Source organism: Nuphar pumila, chromosome 8 (genome assembly GCF_984573655.1).
Source record: "Nuphar pumila chromosome 8, dmNupPumi1.hap1.1, whole genome shotgun sequence".
Lineage (NCBI taxonomy): Eukaryota > Viridiplantae > Streptophyta > Magnoliopsida > Nymphaeales > Nymphaeaceae > Nuphar > Nuphar pumila.
The window spans coordinates 111,228,200-111,248,393 of record NC_143256.1 but is presented as its reverse complement, the minus strand read 5'-3'; the positions used below and the strand labels follow the sequence as shown (position 1 = coordinate 111,248,393).

Here is a 20,194-nt window from a genome sequence, read left to right as displayed (position 1 = left end):
AAGACCCGAGATCTTGGGGAAGGTCCCTTACCCCATAATGCACACTCAGGGAACCGATCTGCTCCTGGGGGGAGCAACAATCTATACACTTTATGGGTGTGGAACACACCATTTGGTTTAATCGCCCATTGCAACCACTAATCATAATTTCCTGCATCCCCATTTTGATCTCTGAAGGACGATAAGGCTCTCAGCCACATGCTTTGCAAGTGTGAGATCACCAATCCCCGGGTTCCATGACGAAAATGAGATAAATTAGGAGCACCATATTTAGCATGAAGCAAACGAGTACATGGAGAACCTGGTTGATGGGACATCCAACATTGCTTGACCACAAGAGCAATACTCCTCTGTCTTGGAGCAAAAACACCTAAGTCAACCATATGCCTAGGTAACACCACCGTTCGCCAACCAACTAAGGCGCTTACTCTTAAGTTGACACCCAGACCAAAGAAAATCCATCATTAAACGACAAATCTGCTTCTCCACGCCCATAGGCATCACGAACATTGACATGAAGAATTCAGGGATAGAAGAAAGAACATGTCTGATTAAAGTCAGACGGTCAGCAATGGAGAGATAAGACGCCTGCCACGAAAAAAGCTTGTTTTTCACTTTTTGAATAGTTGGAGCCCAAGCAGCGGAAGAGAGGCGCTTCACTTGTAACGGCAGACCCTAATACGTCATTGACAACTCAGAGATTGCATAATTAAAAATCCGTGGACCCGCTGCAAGCATAGGAGACTGAACATTGAACATAGTAAGAGAGCATTTGCTATCATTTAGAGAAAGCTCAGAAAGAGAAAGAAAGAACTGGAGAATAAGTTTGAATCTAAGCATCTGTTGCACGTTTGCTCACCAAAAAACAATCATATCATCAGCATAAATAAGAATATGGTCCAAAAAATTTGGAACATCTAGAGGATCTATCAGCGCCACTCTAGGTATTACCTTACCTGAAACCCTAACCCCCCGACCTCAACCCCCTCTCTCTATCTTGTATTGGGAGAAGTGATCATCATAATAAGCTCAAAGTGTGAGAAATATAAAGATTTCAAGTAGAGGTGAAGCCCCTAGAGATTTTCTAGTTCCATTATATTTCTCTCTTTAACTCCATTTTGATTCATTGAAATAATAGCAATTTAAACAAATCTTTCTTCTTTGTTTCTTCAATGCTTATTGTTCTGTTCACATGTTAATATAAGCACAATGCAGTCATTCTATTTTCTTGATGGAGATGACCTCTATTCTGTAAATTATTGTGCGGTTTATGCACAGATGCATATACTATGGTTCTTGTTTTGTAGATGGGTAGATTTCTGTTCACGGGGCCGTTAAGTCCCTGTATTTGCCATTTTGGATAGATTCTTGAGGACTTCAGAAGTGGACTTCTTGGAGCGTGCATTGTTCTACATACAAACTCAAAGTGGCATTGTTTCGCAGGACCGGAGTAGCTGAAGTAGAATGTTTTAAACACTTTTTTTTAGACCACCAAGGATGTCATGATATTGGTATATATTTATTTGTAGTGATGTTTTTGTTTGTTAATGTTTGATAAATAAGAACTTTTCATGCTAATGGTTGATGACTATGTTACTTCTTCCTGCTTCTTTGTCTTCTTCGATGATGTTGAAAGAGTTGCCCGGCATATTGGCTTGCAAGAGTCATAAAAAATCAGGCTTACATTTCATAACTGTTGTTCCCAGCAGCCTAAACCACAGCCTATTATGTACAGAGGTGTGGAGCATCTGTCCGACATGCTTGTTCACTACAACCAGGTTGTTGGTAGCTCCTTTGGCAAGTCTCATGTTTTCTGGGTCTTCTTGAACCTTTGGAGTTTTCTTTTTCAGCTAGTTATGTCCTGCCCTGTTTTGCCCGAAATGATCTTCTTGAACCTTGGGAGTTTTCTTTTTCAGGGTCATTCATAGTATAAAATTACCCAAACAGAGCATAGTGGGTGACGTTATTAATGACCTGAAGTTAAAGGTAATGTCTGCAATCCTAGTCGTGCTTTTAGATTTATCTCTTCCTTTGTAAAGTCAGGAAGGGCTTGTGCAAGACATGGATGTACCTTTTTGTTCTTCTGCCATATCTTTTGGGTGTGTTTGTGTGCAGGCTTCCGTGGAAACATGTGGCAATCCATGAGTTTCCACGGACTGCACAGCTGCAAGCCAAATGCAAGGGTTCTGCAAGGAAAGAGGCCCCCGAAAAACAACACCCCCCACCCTTTCCTGTAGGGTGGGGGTGTTGGGAAGTGGATGATTGGTTCCTGTGGCATCCGACACTGACACACAAACACCCGCTTTATCTCCAACAGTGAATTATGTGAGGCTTTAATAGTACTCTTGGTTATATCAACTTGTAGGACTAGGAGTGTTCTCAACATTCTTGCAATTGTAGAAGATTCTTTGCACTTGTACTTATCCAATATTGGACAGGTTGAATTGTCTAATCCAAATGCTGAGCTCAGATTGCTTGAGGTTTTCTATCACAAGATCTACAAGGTGTGGCTTGTTATTTTTTCTAAGATTGTAATTGCTTAGTTTTTCATTAGCTACATAAACTGCACTTTGATTTAATTAATCATCCTGAGGATTATGTTTCATTGGTGCAGATCTTCCCATTGAATTAGAAGATTGAGAATATCCATGACCAATATTGTACATTACGTGCAGAGGAGGTAGGCATTTACTTCCGTAGTTCACTTTGTTCATCAAACGGTTTAGACTGGATATAAAATGTTTAGCTGCTCTTTAGACATGCATTATAATATTTGAATAAGCTATCAAAAAATTTCTTGGATGCATGGGAGCTTGAAATAATTGAATCCGAAGCCTATTTATTTTGTTCATTACCAACTCCATTCCCATGACCTGAAGAAATGCATGACTATGTGTGTGGTTCATGTGCAAATGTTTCAAAGATGAAATGTTAGATAGCTTGTCTTTATTTCCCTGAACAATCCAAGTCTGTTTGTTGCTATTGATAAAAATAAACAGATTCAAATGAATGTAGGAAAGTGGTAGTGGTTTAGACTAGAATTGTATAAATTGGTAAAATAGTATCATAGATTGTGAAAATGGTAAGAGACAAATATGATCTTCCTCTTTCTCTGTGGATAATATGGCTGATTTCAACAAGATCCTTTAGTTGCTTGAGTGCTTGAATGTTATGCAAAAAAAGTTCTATGTGAAGCTTCTGATCTTGTTATATATAATGACTTTGCTACGCTCTTTTTTCTTCTTCTTTCACTTTTTTTGTTTGGAATCAGAAAAACACTGACCCGTGTGTGTTGGGTTCTTTGTTGAATTTGAGGATCCTACAAACTTGTTCTTGTACAAAGTTGTATAATGGTCATGGTTCTTCCAGTTGTTGATTGTTGGGTGCCGGCTGCATGATAAGAAATAGTGGTAGAGAACCTCAAAAAATGTATGTTCAGTCAGAAAATTACATTCTTCTTGTTAAGCATGTTAGTTTTTTAAGGTTTAAGATTGATGTTTATATGCAATAGTTGTCTCGGGTTAATTCTTGTCATTTTTTGTTTCTAATTGGTTTCTCTATTCTTTTCTTTGCAGGTTCTTGTATTTTATGTATGATACAAAACTTATAGCTGAGGTTAGTGGTCAGAAACATTATGCTTCTTTTAGATAAATGTTTAGATGTTTTGATGATTTTTTTCTGTAGGCTTTTGATGGTGATACTCTTGATTTGATGCCAGGTGATTACTCGATCGATCTAGTATGTGAATTTCGTTGCAGAAAGTTCAACTGATCAACAAATAGAAGGCCCTTCATGTAGTCCAGTTGCATCCGCTCTTTTTCCATCTGCAATTCTTGCTCCTCAAAATGCAAGATTTTGTCCTGAATTCTCTTCAGCTTTTTTTTTAATATAATATCAGAAACAATATTTTCAAGTAATATAAGAACTTATGGGAAATTAAATTTGATAAATTTTGTAAATATAAGCACCTTAACTTCAATAATATTTGTGATGGATTGCTCCACATCCCTCTCTTATTGATCCAGCTGAGCATGTGCCTGCACAGATATTGCCTCTAGAGCTGCTGACATTCCATGATTTCCATCATCTCTTTTAGCAGCTGCTTATGCAACAGAAACAAAGAATCATATCTGTAATGAAATAGAACAAAGGCGAAGAACACTTAATTGATCAAGCCACACTACCCACACAAGAGTCAAAATAATATTTCTTGTATTGCATGAAAATGCTCTAAAAAGCGTTGAAGAATACATGGGCTTGAAGCCCTATTTATAATACAAGGGGGCAAAAGAGAGCAACTCCATCAGCTAGTTGGAGCTGCCCAATCAAATTACATAAAAAAGTAAAACACAAAAATAAAGAAAAAAAAAAAAAAAATACACAGTCAACCCTTAATGGGCTGATGCCTATTACACAGTGAAATGACCGGAATGCCCTTGATGGGTATTTCAGTTTATATATATAGGGCTAATCTTAACACCCTTCCTCAAACTCACGGTGTAACAACCGATAGTTTGCCAAGTACGAAGTGAAACCTAGGTGACGGGAGCGCTTTAGTGAAGAAATCTGTCAGTTGATACTCAGATGGAACATAAGGCAACGTGATGGCCTTCTTCAAAAATTCTTCATGAATGTAGTAACAATCCATTTCAATGTGTTTAGTCCTCTCATGGAATGTATGATTGCTTGCAATGTATACAATGCTCTTGTTGTCACAACATAATCTTGAGGGTTCTGCAATGTGAACTCCCAAATCTTCTAATAATTGTCTCAACCATACTAATTCAGATGTACTTGTTGCCATGACACAGTACTCTACTTCAGTGAAAGAGAGGAACACCTTCTGCTACTTCTTGCATCGTCATAAAATTAGAGAATCACCTACAAAAATACAGGAACCAGTGGTTGAGCGTCTATCATTCATATCCTCCCAAGTCAGAATCAGAATATGCAATAACTTCTAACGAGAAAAATGATGAAAGAAATAAACCATAATTAATAGATTTTTTAATATATCTAATAATTCTCATTAGAACACTCATATGTACTATAGTGCGAGCATGCTGAAATTAACTAACATAATGAATAACATGAGAAATATCAGGACGAATAATAGACAGATAAGCCAAAGCTCTAATCATTTGTTTATATGGAGTTGGATCCTTCATAGGTTCTCCATCATCTTTCTTTCATTTTTTGCATTTATGACCTCTGAAGTATCAACTCATTTTTTATCTAAGAGTCTTAGCCGTTCTATGATCTCTGCTGCATACTTAGTCTGCGATAAAAAATAACCTTGAGGTGAGTAAGCCATTTGTATTTCAAAAAAATATAGTAAAAAACTAAGATTTGTCATATCAAAGTTATCTTTGAGCACATCTTTGGTATGATTAACTCCATGTTTGTCACCTCCTGTGATAATCATATCATCAACGTAAAGAAGTAATATTATCATTCCTTCATTAGAAGACTTAACAAACAATGCAGTATCAGTATAATAAGATTTAAAGTGAAGTTGTGTCATCACACTATTGAACCGATCATACCAAGCCTTGGGGGCTTGCTTTAAACCATACAATGCTTTTCGTAATCGAAAGATTTTTCCATGTGCTAAACTTAAATCTGGTGGAGGATCTATGTAAACTTTCTCATTGAGATTACCATTCAAAAAGACATTTTTTACATTTATTTAAAATGTTAACCATTTTTTAATTGATGTTATATAAATAAGGGTTCTAACAGTGGTCATTAGAGCGACTTGAGCGAATGTCTCATCATAACCTATACCATATTCTTGATTGTATCCCTTGGCTACTAACCTAGCTTTATATCTTTCTAATGTCCCATCCCATTTAGTTTTCATCTTGTAGACCAATCTACATTCTATAGTTTTCCTTTAGGTAATATTTGAATTTCTAAAGTTTTTACCTTTTCTAAAGCTTCTAATTTATCATTCAATGCCTTAATCCATTCTTGATGAATTTTAGCATCATGGTAATATGTTGGTTTTATATATGAGTGTATATCCATTAAACACAATCTATACCTAGGTTTAAAAGAATCATAGGATACAAATCTACTAGGAGCTTTTAAAATTCTCATGGATTTTCTAACACTAGGAAAATCTATATCTTGATTTTGGGTATATTATTTTAAAGCACATGGTGAATGGTCTTCAGTATGTTGAGTATTGGTTTGAATTTCATTATGAGATAGGTTTATACCATCAAGACCCTTATTCACATTTCCATGTGCATCATGAGTGTCCTCATTGTCACTCTCATGCACATCATGAATGTTTTCACATCTTTCATGTTCATTGACAAGGTGGAAAAGAAATGAATAGTTACAATTCTCTTGGATTTTCTCTTTACCAAACCCATTTTCGTTTTCAAAAAAAGTAACATTTCTTGAAACATATAATTTGTTCCTTTTAGTGTCATAACATCTATATCCCTTTTGATTTTCGGCATAGCCTAAAAAAACACAAGGAATTATTTTTTGGAGAAAATTTATCATTTTTGTTGGTAAGGACAAAGCATTTACAACCAAAGACTCAATCTTTTATAATCAGAAGATGTTTTAAATAATTTTTCAATAGGAGAAATGTTTTCAATGTTTTTTGAAGGCATTTTATTTATCAAATAAACTGTCGTAAGAGCGACTTCGGCCTAAAATATTTTTGGAACATTTCTTGATATAAGGAGTGTTCTAGTTGTCTCATCAATATGTCTACACTGCCTTTCGGCTAGTCTATTTTGTTGAGTAGTACAAGGACAAGATTTTTTATGGATAATCTCATGTAAGTCAAGATGATTTTTGAATTCTTTTGACACAAATCTCCTCTGGAATCGATTCTAAAGATTTGAATATTGGTTCTCAATTGAGTCTTTGTGTAACAATGAAATTTTTTAAAACAATCAAATACTTCGGATCTGTGTTTGAAAAAAGATATCTAAGAGTGTCTACTATAATCATCCACAAATACAACATAATAAGATACTCCTCATTTGGATACAATCGAAGCCCGCCCCCGTACATCTGAATGTACCTACTCAAATGGATTTTTAGATATAAAATGTCTTGGCCCAAAGGGTAAAGATTTCTTTTTACCAAGGATGCAATCTTCATAAACAAAATCTTTTTTCTTTATAACTTGTAAGTAATGAAAACAAGTGTAATTTGAACATATTGTGCCAATTTTCTATATCTTTTTTTTCCACAAAATTACAAAATGTATGTTTTGATAACTCAAGATTGTTCATAACATAGAGATCTCCTCTTCTATGACCTCGCCCAATCGGCTTCCTGGATTGAAGATCCTGTATTAAACAATCATTAGATGAAAATAAAACTTTACATCCATGATACACAATTTGAGAAACAGATAAAATGTTTAAATTCAATTTTGGTACTCTACTCTAATATTTGGTATAAAGAAGGTTCCATATACTGCTCATCTATTGGCAACTTGATAAACCGAGCAATGCATTCTTTCTCAATTCTGCTACCAACATAATCAGATACCATCTTCCAGTCATCACTATACTGCAAAATGGCTTCTAGAAGTCGCAATGTCTCCCCATCAGTCCAGTCTGTCTTAGCCTCTTTAGTAAGAGTAGGATCAATTCGCTTGAAATCTACATCAGAAAGGCCAACCTGATAGTTGCCACGGACAAAGCATCCTGCACAAAGAACGACGTCAGCCTGTTAGGACACATAAAATCAGTATTCTATACATCATTACTTTCAGATAACTGTGTAGTAATAGATATTTGGTTCAGTAAGTATTAAAAGTTTTTCACAAAAAAGTTAAAAAATGGATAAAAGAAGTGAGAGAATGAGAAAGAAAGTAAAATGACTTTGGTGCTTGCTTGAGACATTTCTAAAGTTAATACATAAAGCAATCAAAACATCCTAAAATAAACAATCTAAATACTTCCACCGGCATTGCAAAGTAAGTTGCAATCTACTATAATTGACATTTTTCTTCTTTTCTCTCTTTTCTAAAGGTAATCTTAGTAGTGGTTTATAGAAAGATACAAAACTACAACAGCAAATTTAGGACCTGATCGACAATCATCCAGCATGCAGCAAGATGCATACACCTCTCCAAAGCTATTTTTTGTAGGATCTATCTACCAAGGCAGGCATGATACACGGCACTGCACATGGAAAGAAGCCAGGACTCAAGGCACTCATTTTAGATAAGGTTGGTTTTCTTTTATTAAATGCCTTGAACAATTGAAATCTTATGGTAGTCAGTATAATGCTAGTTAAATCTATTAGCAGTTAGCTCTTCTTTGTGGAATTATCAGAATGGAAGACGACCATTGTTGCAGCTGCTTCATCCATATTGTTCGCAGCATTTTGGTCCAGATGATTTGGCAATGTTGAACTTATCAGTTCCTTCTCTATTGACCGCTGAGGCAATTTCTCTTGAAAAATTCCATATTCATGATTAATATTTTAAGTCATAAATTATTGTGGGTATGCTAGATGACTCAGTAATATCTAATCTCTACTGAATGATGTGCTTTCTTTTCATTTCTAGGGACAAAATTTTGAAGTTAACACTGAAGTAGTCAAGGAATCTGAATTATCAAAACAGATCAATCTAGTCATGTAAACACTGATAATGGATTACAATTTACTGAGGATGCTAAAGATGATAGCTCATCCGCTAAAGAGGAGCATGCACGCACTATTTTTTTATGTCATTTTTACTGTCACACTAAATTAGCGCCAGTAAAGATATTTTCCTGCAGCAGTTTTCCGTCTTTCACTGGCACAAATATTGCACGAGTGAAAGGTTTTCACTGGCACTGAAAACATGCCAGTAAAAATTGCGCCAGTAAAAGCTTTATTGGCGAGGCTTTTACTGGCGTAAACGCTGAGCCAGTAAAACTGTTATTTCTTGTATCTGTTGATCCATTTTTTTGGCATTTCTTTCATCAACTAATATATATATATATATATATATATATATATATATATATATATATATATATATATATATATATATATATATATATATAGCTTTTAAGATGTTGTAAGGAAACCAACTGTTGAAAAGAAGACTATGCAAAATCTTATATCATATTCTAGTTGTGGTCATTAAGTTGGGAACTCTGATGAATCTTGGTTGCATGATGATCCAAAGTCAAGGTTTGTATTTACAATTCCCTTTTTTATTAGTGTCAATGTGATTGATCGTTTTCCATGTTTTGAAAAGGTGGTTTAAAAAAAAACAATACTATTTGGTGTCTGTCAAAATTATGTTTTACATGTATGAAAAAATTAGCTTCTTAAAGGTATTTTAGCTTGGCTCTTTCAGACCCAACATTAACCAAAATCCCATTATACATGTCTTTTTTAAGGTTTTTTTTCATCCAAATAGCAACATCAATTAGATCGACAAAGGTCTCACACTTTTGAGTAGTTAAAAGACCCTTAAACAACTTGTTGAAGTTGTCTAAGATCATGGTGCGTGCATGAGATTTATGTATTGGATCCTTTATTCGGTGGTATACAACTCTTCACTGATTGATAAAGTCTTGGGCATCTTTATCCCTCTTCTGCGTGGGGTCATAGAGTGGATTGATTGTTGGCAATACATCAATCTTGTATCCGAACATTTATCATTGTAATTAGAGTAAAGGGTCATCGTGGTATTGATGTGATCTCATTGCACCTCATAAATATGATCTCCCTAAAAAAAGGAGATTGAAATATGATAATTTTGAGTGCATGCTGATTGTGCAAAACTAAACCCCACTTATGGGATCAACTTAGATTGGAATCATAGTGACCGAGATTTGACACTAGATTCAATTTTTGAATTAGGTGACCTTGATTCGTATTTGGATCAACAATAGTTGCCCAATCTCATTTAGGTTTGGGGTCCTTAGTGTAGGGCACCAACACATTACTAATTGACTCGGTTGAATAGGCCATGAAGCATACAAACATTTGACAGTCATCCAACTATAAATCATATGGCCACCTCAAAATCAACAATTCTCTTCACTTGCTCTTGCAATGCAAGGGATGAATGTTAGGAACAGAGAGATGCCTCAAAACATAAAGCCACTATTCAGCCAAAGAAAGAGCGATTTTTGCCTTTCTTTTCACCTCATGACCCTTACAAAAACCAAGCCCTTCAAGCAATTTTAAGGGCATAAAATCAACAAAAATGAAAAAAAAACCACGGTCACCTCTCATGGCACTATTTTCAACCAAGAAACCGATAAATTTATATGGAAACATCACTTGAGGAAGAGCTGCGAAGGTGGTGAAGATTACGAAGGAGGCCTTTTTGTTTCTCCATTCTTCTTTCTACTAGTTGACGGATTAGCACAAATTCTCAAATCCCATGTACTCATGCTTTTCAATCTTCTGGAACATGTTTGATATACCGACTCCACCTGTGAAAATAGATCAATGTCAAAAGAAAACTCAGTAGGCATTTATAGTGCACGGACAGATCATTTCTAAGTGTAAACACATGTACAAATTGGATACGGTTAAATACACGTGCACAAAATTCAAGAAATCAACATGTTCATATCATTCTACATTATGCTCATTGATCTATCTGGAAGGCTGTAAACAAACAACTTTGACATACTAGAAGCCTAGACAGTAATTGTTATGCCCTTGTGTCTCAATCTGCAATCAGTTTTCAAGTAGTCAAATTGCTTCATTAACTACTTCAACATCTCAGTGTGAAGGAATGAATGCTTGTTGTTGCCACATGGATCACTTGCTTGAAGTTTAGAACATCATGTCACAAATTTAAAATTCTCAGTAGAACAAAAACCAGGAAGCTCGGGGGTCAAATGAGAGTTGGATGGTTAGGTCCTATTACATAACCAAGGGGTTTCGGATTCGAATCCCATGGAAGCAGGGGCGTAGCTAGGGGGGGGCAGGACTGGGCTGTAGCCCAGTCCTGCCTCCCCAAACAGTTAATTTTTTTTTTTTTTAAAAGCACAGTCCTAACCCTGCCCTGATTCCATATGAAATAGATTTTTATCCATTTTTTAGCCCAGCCCAGCCCTTACTGCAGCAAATAGTTTGATTTGTCCATATGAAATAGATTTTTATTAATAATTGTAGCCATTTTTTATTTTATCTCAAAAAAAAATTTTTTCGGGGGCGCTGCCCCCGAACCCCCAACTATCACACAAATAGTTTTTTTTCTACACCCCTGTTTGCCCCCCCCCTCACATGAATCCTAGCTACGCCCCTGCATGGAAGTATGCCCCAAACTTGCCTATCAAAGAGAAAAAATCTAAAAACTCTGTTTCCATGGAAAAATAACAAAGAATGGAGAATTTTACGCATGTCTAAACATGCATGCGTGTACCAAGAAAAACGGCAAAACAAGTGTCTTACAGGATAGAGAGGCCCTTAAATTCTTACCCAGTGAGATTGCACTAACAAAAATTGTGGAGGCCAAAATGAAGATGATGATGGATGCTCTCCCCAATACGATAATCAATTTTCTCACAACACGTTGCCCCACGAATGCAGCTATTGCTGCCACACCAATGAAATATAGTGCTGGCATACAACAACAAAAAAAACAAATTCTTCAGTCGAACCAACTTTCACAGCTCCAAGAATAATGCGAAAAATTCTCATAGTTCGTACCGTATGGGACATGGAATCTTTTTAGAAAATAGTACTCGACAACAGACATGGATGAAGAGAAAGCCATGGCAAAGGTAGCTGTAGCACTTGAAACCTGTGACAGAAAGTAAACACTTCAGTTAATAGGAGCCTTTGCAGATGCCAGATGACCTCGGAATTGAAAGTAAATGAAAGCACTACATTTTCATGTAGAATAAAAAACACAGAAACAAATACATGAATGCAGACATGCAAGCCTGCATTCTCTCTCTCACACACACACGGAGAAACATGGTAAAGATTGCAGTAATGTTTGATTGCTCTGAGAGGATGAGGTCTAGCTTGTTCAGAGGACCATTAAGACTTGGAACTTTGGCTAGATGATAGGAGCACATGTAGCGCATGTTACTTGGGTAAAATTATGCCTTTGAGGAAGATGTTAATTTTGGTGGAAAGTACTTTGACAATAAGAGCATTACTACATAGAGACAAAAAAATATAATAAGATACCTGGGGAGGTATGCCCAGCTCTAAGAACAGGGGACCTAAGATGAAGCCTCCTCCTAGACCAAGCAGCCCACCTACTATACCAGCCAGCACGCCTAAACAACAGTATAGGACCAGCTGATGGATTTTCCAATTTGTCCCTTTACCCTTCGATGCTATGGTTCTCTTTCCTTTGTATAAGCTCACAGCTTCAAAGAGTGATACCCCAGCAGCAACAGGGATCTGAGGACATCAATAAGCATCATATGCAACATTAGTCATTATCCACCTACCAATCAAACGACTGAAATAGTTTTGTAGTACTAATATGCTAGGTAGCTAACCTGAAGTAGGTTTAAAACCCAATATAACGTTGAGCATGTTTTTGTGTAATTCTGCACACAGAAGGAACTCAAAAGAATTACTGGGGTTTGAAGATAGAGAACCAGTTGAGCAAACATGGGATTTACATAAACACATAAGCTTAAATTTCAATGGTGTCACTATGGGGACGATGAATTACAAACCTTTGCAACCTGGAAGCCGAGAAATAAAACCCAAACAAAGATGAGAAGGAAAAGTTCCTTCCAGTAGACATTCTCCAGGATAGAAACCTGAACGGTCAAAAGTCACAGGCAGTGAACACAGATAACATTTGGAAATTGGATGGACATAAAGTTATAACAAAAAAAACTCACGTTTGCATCTCCAGGGTCTTTGCTCCCTGTTTTCATGCCATTAGTTTGGCCACCAGATTCTACTTCCTCATTGCCTGAAACACATGAAAATAAAAGAGATGATGAATATCAACTGAGTAAAGAGCATGAAAAGTGAACATGTGATGATGCCTGATTGAACTGCACCCAGTGCAACCAGGGTATCAAGACTTGAGTTTCCGACCCATTCTAGGAGCCATGGAAACCGTGCTTGCTTTTGGAACTTTATTGCAATCACAGACGAACCCGGCCAACTTATCATTTTCTTTAGCAGCCTGAAATCAAAACAATAGCAGTCCATTCATGTAAGTAACTCCACTAAAGGTTGATTGCCAACTTTTTCTCAGTTAGATCACGAAGGACGTACCCTTTTCATTTTGGTTTCCTTCTTCCATGTTTCAACACCTTTGAGGAAAGCTTTTGTTGATGTAACTGGTTGAGCGCAAACAATCGTCGGTCATCACATTCAATAAAATTCACAAAAAATAAAAAAATAAAAAAAACTTGACAAAAGCATGAGAATGTGTATATTCAGCCACAAAGAATTACTCGTGAAGATGATGATCAGCAATACAGTGACCATCCATTCTGCGAAAACGACATTGAAACCAACGCCGATGCTGATTCCCAGCATAAGCATGGGCTGGAAGAGCAGAGCCAAGTCGTAATCGATGAGTGGCAATGGTAGCGTCGGATGCCTTAGCTTCAGATTGCAGTAAACAGTCGATCCTGCTGCACCCATAATCATGCCTGTCCCAGAAAAGCAATAAACTTCAGTCGTCGTATGTTTTTGGGTGTTAATGTTTGGGTTTACAAGGGACCACACACACACCTTCAGTTTTAATTTACACGGAATTAAAATCTCATCATAAAAGTAAAGAACTGAATTCTTTGATTATTTTAAATAAAAGAAAAACAACTCGACTTATATATATATATATATATATATATATATATATATATATATATATATAAGAGTTAATTTACCGTTAAACTAATTAAGTTTAGCATTAGATAGATTCAACATTATAAAGATGACTAAAACACACAAAAAAAATGATAGTTTTAAAAGTGCAAGGTTACTTTTTTAGCTCAAACCATCTAATATATATATATATATATATATATATGGGTAATTCATTAATGCGCTAAAGGTTAAAAGAAATGCAGAAGCATCGCTAAAGACTCCTTGGCCTTTACCTGTACTTTTTGTGTGCGCTAAAGGTTGTTTTTTAACGATGACATGCACGTCTAATGGAGGTTAACCAGCTAAATGGTAAGCAGCTACCACTCACTATATATATATATATATGAGTAATTAATCGGTGCTAAATGAAATATGCTAAATGGGTTTTTCATTTTATTTTTAAATTTTGACAGTAAGATGGACTTATGTACATGATTTTTATAGATAACAGCTCATGAAACATTCCATTTTCACACATTAGTGGTTTTTTATAAGGTTCTAATAATCAATGGTCTAGATTCTTTGTCAATTTTTTATGCTTTAAATATCCATTTTTTCATTGAAAACACATGATACATGTGTGTATTCCTAATAAATTCACCATGCCAAACACATTTATGGGTTTGAAACCACAAAAAAAAAAAAACACCGAAAAAGCCAAAAGACCCATTTAGCATGTTTCATTTATCCCAGATGTATTATCCATATATATGTGTGCATGCGCGCACACAAAAGGAATTGGGCTAGGTCCGATTCCAGCACAGTTCCTCTGCTAGGTTGTTATATAATCCAAATGGTTCGGGTTAAGTCCAATTTCATCCCAGTTCCTCTGCTAATTAAGTTGCTACCCTGTTCCCATTACTTATACAAACTGCCCCAGACGGCATATGCTCCGGATTGGACTATGGCTTACTCATAACGGACAATTTGCTTCTGACCCTCTTCCATCCCTCAGTTATCGAGACCGTGCCAGAATAAGGACAACCAGTTCACAAACACGGTGAGTGAGTGCCATAGTGACAAATATCGTGATATTTATGAAAATCTTGTGATATATCACGAGAAATTGCCTGAAAGTTTAATACGGTAACTTTTTGCGAGATTTTCAAAATATCGTGAGATTTATAAAAAAACATAAACACCGTGATATGTATGTTTTAAACGGTTATTTATCATGAAAAACCCTTGTATTTTTATTTTTAAATAAATTTTATTAATATTTTCTTATATAAAATAATTTTCATATTTTTTAATTTATTTTTTTATTGCCGAGATTTTGCACCAAAAAAAGCGAGATTTATGAAAAAATTTCAATTTCTCGCGAGTTTTTTGAAAAACGAGATTTTGCCGATAAAAATGTTTGTCACTATGGTGCGTGCATCACTCGTAACATCACCTGTATCAAATCGAACGTAGTAAAGGGCTAAGTCTTTTTTTTTTTTTAAACTGTTACCATCAATGCTGAAGAGAGGAAGCAAGGGAAATTTTCAATCGTGTGCTTACATTTAGAGATGGCCGTAGAAGACTTGGCGTCGAGGCCGATGATGAGGGTGAGCATGGGAACGAATATCCCTCCCCCTCCGACTCCTCCCACGCTCCCAAACGCCGCTCCGAAGAACCCAATCACCGTCCCCAATACCACCCTCCACCCAAACCTCGTGTCCTGCGAGAGAGACAGAGAGAGAAGCAGAAGCCAGCTCAACTCATGCACTCTACTTTACCACGATTTAGAAGAAAGAAGGGAAGAAAAACAAAGATAAAAATGATGAAAACAGAAAGTGACATGGGAGTACGATTCTTGGTTACAACACGTAATAATCGGACTGCCATAGCAACTTTATGAGCTTTCTCAGATCTTCCATCTCTCTCTCAGCACTCACGGCGATCTTGTGGTCGTGCAGCATCCGGTTCCGCTCCGCCGAGACGGAGGCGGACGCCAATATGCAGGTTAGCCCGATCACCGCAGTCCACCTCCATGCTTCTGCTCCACCCGTTCCTCCCATCTGGTCTTCGCAGACCACCTAGACTGATTTCCAGATTTCTCCTCCCAGTTCTTACTGTTTCTAGTTACAAACTCAGGCTTCTGATACATTTTTCCTCCATTAAGAACAATCGGGGTTACCGTCCTTGAATTTCGGCCTAATTAACGAACAATCTCCACGTAAAGCAGCAGCTCGGATGATCCGACTAACTTCCCCAAGTTCTCAGACGGAGCTTCTCAACTGCAAAAAATTTCCGTCCTTTTAGTTCTTCTTCTGACGATATATCTTCCGAATACAATTGCAGAAAGCAAATTGAGACGAGCTTCTGTTAACTAATCCAAATATCGACGGAAAACGGATAATCTGGTAAATCAAGTGAAGAGGAGCGGACGTTTATGTGCGAGAAAGCAGGGACAGAGTAGGTACTGTGCGTGGGAAGGGAGAAGGAGAAGGAGAAGGAGAAGGAGAAGGAGAAGGAGAAGAGATGGGATCGTGCTTCGAGCTTGGAGGATATTCAGAGCAATGCTGATCAAGAAAGGAAAAGAAAACGGTTCTTGGGACGATCTGCGTCTTCCTTTCGGTGCTCTGTTCTTCTTTCGCAGGGAGCTTCGGATTTATAGCGTCTCTGAGGAAAAGAGAACTGAAAAAAACAGGAAATTTCTTGATCGGGAATTTGCATTTTCCGGATATTCCATATGGAGAATCTCGTTTTCTGAAATACATGATGCGACAATTATCAAACAACGGCCTTAGCCCTTAGTTCGCTGTCAACGGGTTGGGGGTACCCGACCCGACTCGAATGTGAAAAGTGTCGACCTAAATAATATTCGGATCGACCTGAATCTGACCGGAGCAATATGTGTGCTGGGTTTGAGTTATTATTTTGTCGAGCACTCGATTCGACCCGAGTATTTTATATATATTTTCAGTAAAAGTAAATTTCTGAAATTATGCCAAGTGCGAGTTTGGGATTCTATTTTCATGAGCCGATAAAACCCGAATTCGATAATTTGTTATATGAATGGATTTGGATATATCCTAATGTGTGGGGTACCGCCGACCCGTTGACAGCCTATTAAACATATCATGCTTGCCCTTTTGACCTAGCTACGCCTGTTATGAATAAGGCTGGAACCCAGTTGGCGAGGATCAGGTTGGGGTCCGGTTTTGTGAGGCCTGTTTTTTTTAATAGGTTCTAAAATTTAGGTCCGAACCAAATCCAATATAATTGGGGTTGGGTTCCAATTCTAAGTATGGCTGAACTTGGAGAGCCATATGGCTATGGCTTCGGGAAAATCTGGTTGGGTATATATAAACAGGTCGAGTCTCAAACGGACCCATTTTAACCCAAGTTAACTCAGTCAGGTAATAGGATGTCATACCAATTGGGGTGCTCCCGGTGGTTGGTAGGAGCTATCAGTGCAGCATCTCCATTGCGGTGGGAGGTTGCAGGTTCAAAACCCGGGATGCAATTGAATAGTAACTGGTGAGTTAGAAAACAAGGTAATAAGATGTCATTGTTAGAGGACTGAGTTTGAGCTTTCCAGAATGTCTAAGAACACTGAAGTATCATGCAATGAAATAGTTTGATAATCATCAAAAAAAATGCCACCAAAGCGGCTTTGCTTGTCTGGTAAGAGCAGCTAGTGCACCTCACTTTGTGTTGGAACGTTGCAGGTTCAAATCCTAATGGTATAGTTTTCTAAACTTGTAAGGGTCTGCCTAACCCCAGCTTCCTTTAAAAAAAATTATAAATCATGAGAAGATTTATGTTTGTTTCAGAGATTTCAGAAAGGAACGTACATGACAAGTAATATCAAACAAAATGGAGGTCTTTATCAACAATATTTTCTAAAAAAATATGTAAACTTTTTGTTGACGAGAAACCCTTGCCAGGATCAGGTGCCAATACATGGCACACTTTGAGTGTGCCTCTACATCTGGCTGCCCTCAATCTACTTTTAGGCCCTACAATTGACTGACTGTCAGCCAAAGATAGAGGGCAACAGGTGCAGCGGCACACTTCAAAGTGTCATGTGATGGCACCTGATCCTAGCTCGGTCAGAGCCGCAGGACTAGGAGTGTCAATGGTTCGGGCATGATCCGATCCCAACCTGTACTAGACCCAGGATGGTCAGGGTTTAACAACAAATTAAAAAATGGGCGGGGTACGATTAACTATTCGTATCGACCCGTGAGCCCTGATTATTCAATCGGATCTGGGATGCCATGCACCCATTTTGGCAGGAGTCCGACCCAAATGGCGCCCCTAAATCCGACTAAGGGTATGCCGACCCATGACCCCCATTCCAGTTCCCTTGGTCTAATATATCATATTCGCTGCATCAACAATCCACACATGAGCTCTGACCGGACCCACCTGCACTTTGCATTTGTGTGATGTGATTGCATTCGATCCGGTGTCGAGGAGGGTGAGGCCAATCACCCACGTGATGAGACTCAGACCGTACCGCCGTCAACGTGGTTAGCCAAGCTGGCCGCCCAGTTGGAGACGCCGGAAAGTGTTCCTAGCCCGTGGAGCGTAGCGGGGGGATACACCGTAAGCTGACAATGTCACTACTGAGTGCAATTCCAATCGTCCATATGATCCTGGTGTCCAGTGCCATTCAGTTGGAATACGGACACCACTCACAGTGAGGCCCACGTGATTGGTCCGAAATCCAAGCCACGAGATACGAGAGATCATTGGATACTTGGGAAATTATTGAAGGGGGACAGATTTTGATACGTGTATTGATAGAAAAAACAAACAAACAAACTGAGAATAAATTAAACAAACAATTCATCGTGAGTTTATTAGTCCATTTGGACAAGTTTTATACTGAACTAATTAATGGAAAACCAGTACATGGCTAGAGTTGGACGATTGCGTAGCCGCTCAAGAACATGACGCACAAACTAGTTAGGGATGTGAGGAGACTGGACGGTACCGGATTTAGGACATCACAACCCATCGCATCTCATCAGGCAGCACCGCTAATTGCGCGCATTCAGCGGGAAACTTTAGGCTAGGAAACAAGTTGAGCTCACTCTTGTCCGACTTGTAATCATTCAAACCAATGTTGTGAGTATCCGTATCGGCCCTGTATCGTTTGGCCAACTATTCAGGTGAATCGGCCGGATAAGTGAATAGTTCTGAATCGGTTCAAAAAATAGTTAAAAGATATTACATGTCAATCAAAATGCGACACATGTTAAAGTCATTAAAATAATATAAAAAATAATTTTAAATATATTTTTATATTTATTAAAAAAATAGCCGATTCAGGGCGAAGAGTATCAATTTTCTGCCGATACAATGGGTATCAGCCTATACTTATTTAGCATTGATTCAAACTAGTGAAATAGGCTTGACAAGCTCAAGCATGCATGAACAACCAATGTTCGGCTCGGCTAGCTGCCCACGGTGTACATAGACTTGTTAATTAATAATAAATATATTTAAGTAAATTTTATATCATAGAATTATGATGGTTAAAGTGCTTGGCTTGCAAGCAATATCTTTAAAGTTCAAATCTTATTGCTTATAAGCTTGAAACGATTATTTATTTTTTAAATGAGCCAGTTTGAGCTTAACTTGTTAGTCAAATTCTATTATTTTCAACTATATATATATATATATATATATATATATATATATATATATATATATATATATATATATATATATATATATATATATATTTTTATGTATAAAATTATAAACTATGTCACAAAGACCCGAGGACACATGATGTGGATTCGACTCAAAACTTTAATTTTTTTTTGAAAAATAGGACATGAGGACACGGTTTTTTTAATTTTTTAATAAATAAAAAACTAATTTTTTGATATTTTTAACATTAAAATTGTATTTTTATTGAAATTAAACAAAAACCCATTAATTATTAAAATAATATTAAAATATTCAATGTATGTGTCTGTGTCCACTCACGCCACCAAAATGGCATGTCTATAGATTGTAATGAGCTAGTTTGTTTTCAGCTCATTTAGCTCGGGCTTTTCTTTACACTACAAGAAAAATCCTAATTAAAGACGACAATTTGCGAAGAATTTTTTCGGTCGCAAATTAGCGATGGATTAGCGAGAGAAAACTATTTGAGCTAACATTCGAAATATTTACGAAATTAGCGATGAAAATATCTCTCTCGCTAAATCCGTCGCTAATTAACGATGGATTAGCGACAATATTTTTCTGTCGCCAAAACACTAAAAAAAAATTAATTAGCGACAGAATTAGCGAGAGAATTTTTTCGTGGCTAATTAGCGATGAATTAGGGACGAAAAAATTTTCTCGCTAATTCCGTCGCTAATTTTCGATTTAAACCGTCCCACCTGAGGCGCGAAATTTTCCCTCCCCCCGTTCAAAAGTTTCCCTCCTCCCATTC

At 37.2% G+C, this 20,194-nt stretch overlaps 1 protein-coding gene across 1 annotated transcript; it reads right to left on the bottom strand.

Annotated features, from left to right (window-relative positions):
• Positions 1 to 10,353: 10,353 nt before the first annotated feature.
• On the bottom strand, positions 10,354 to 15,806 carry LOC149830218 (sulfite exporter TauE/SafE family protein 3-like). Its single transcript, XM_090015407.1, has 12 exons — positions 15,684 to 15,806; positions 15,307 to 15,466; positions 13,386 to 13,586; positions 13,204 to 13,268; positions 13,021 to 13,111; positions 12,819 to 12,892; positions 12,648 to 12,734; positions 12,465 to 12,515; positions 12,145 to 12,363; positions 11,656 to 11,749; positions 11,425 to 11,565; positions 10,354 to 10,427 (listed from the first exon to the last, which is right to left on the bottom strand). Exons 1-12 carry the CDS (start codon positions 15,804 to 15,806, stop codon positions 10,354 to 10,356), a joined length of 1,380 nt encoding a protein of 459 aa, XP_089871533.1.
• Between the last annotated feature and the right edge of the window lie 4,388 nt (positions 15,807 to 20,194).

Bases quoted from the DNA above. Each gene is read 5' to 3' on its own strand.
- LOC149830218 (XM_090015407.1), bottom strand. From the start codon at position 15,806: ATGGGAGGAACGGGTGGAGCAGAAGCATGGAGGTGGACTGCGGTGATC. The intron at 15,467-15,683 runs GTGAGTGCTGAG...TCTCTCTCGCAG, and splicing joins TGCACGACCACAAGATCGCC to GACACGAGGTTTGGGTGGAG. The intron at 13,112-13,203 runs GTACGTCCTTCG...TTTTGATTTCAG, and splicing joins AGGAAACCAAAATGAAAAGG to GCTGCTAAAGAAAATGATAA.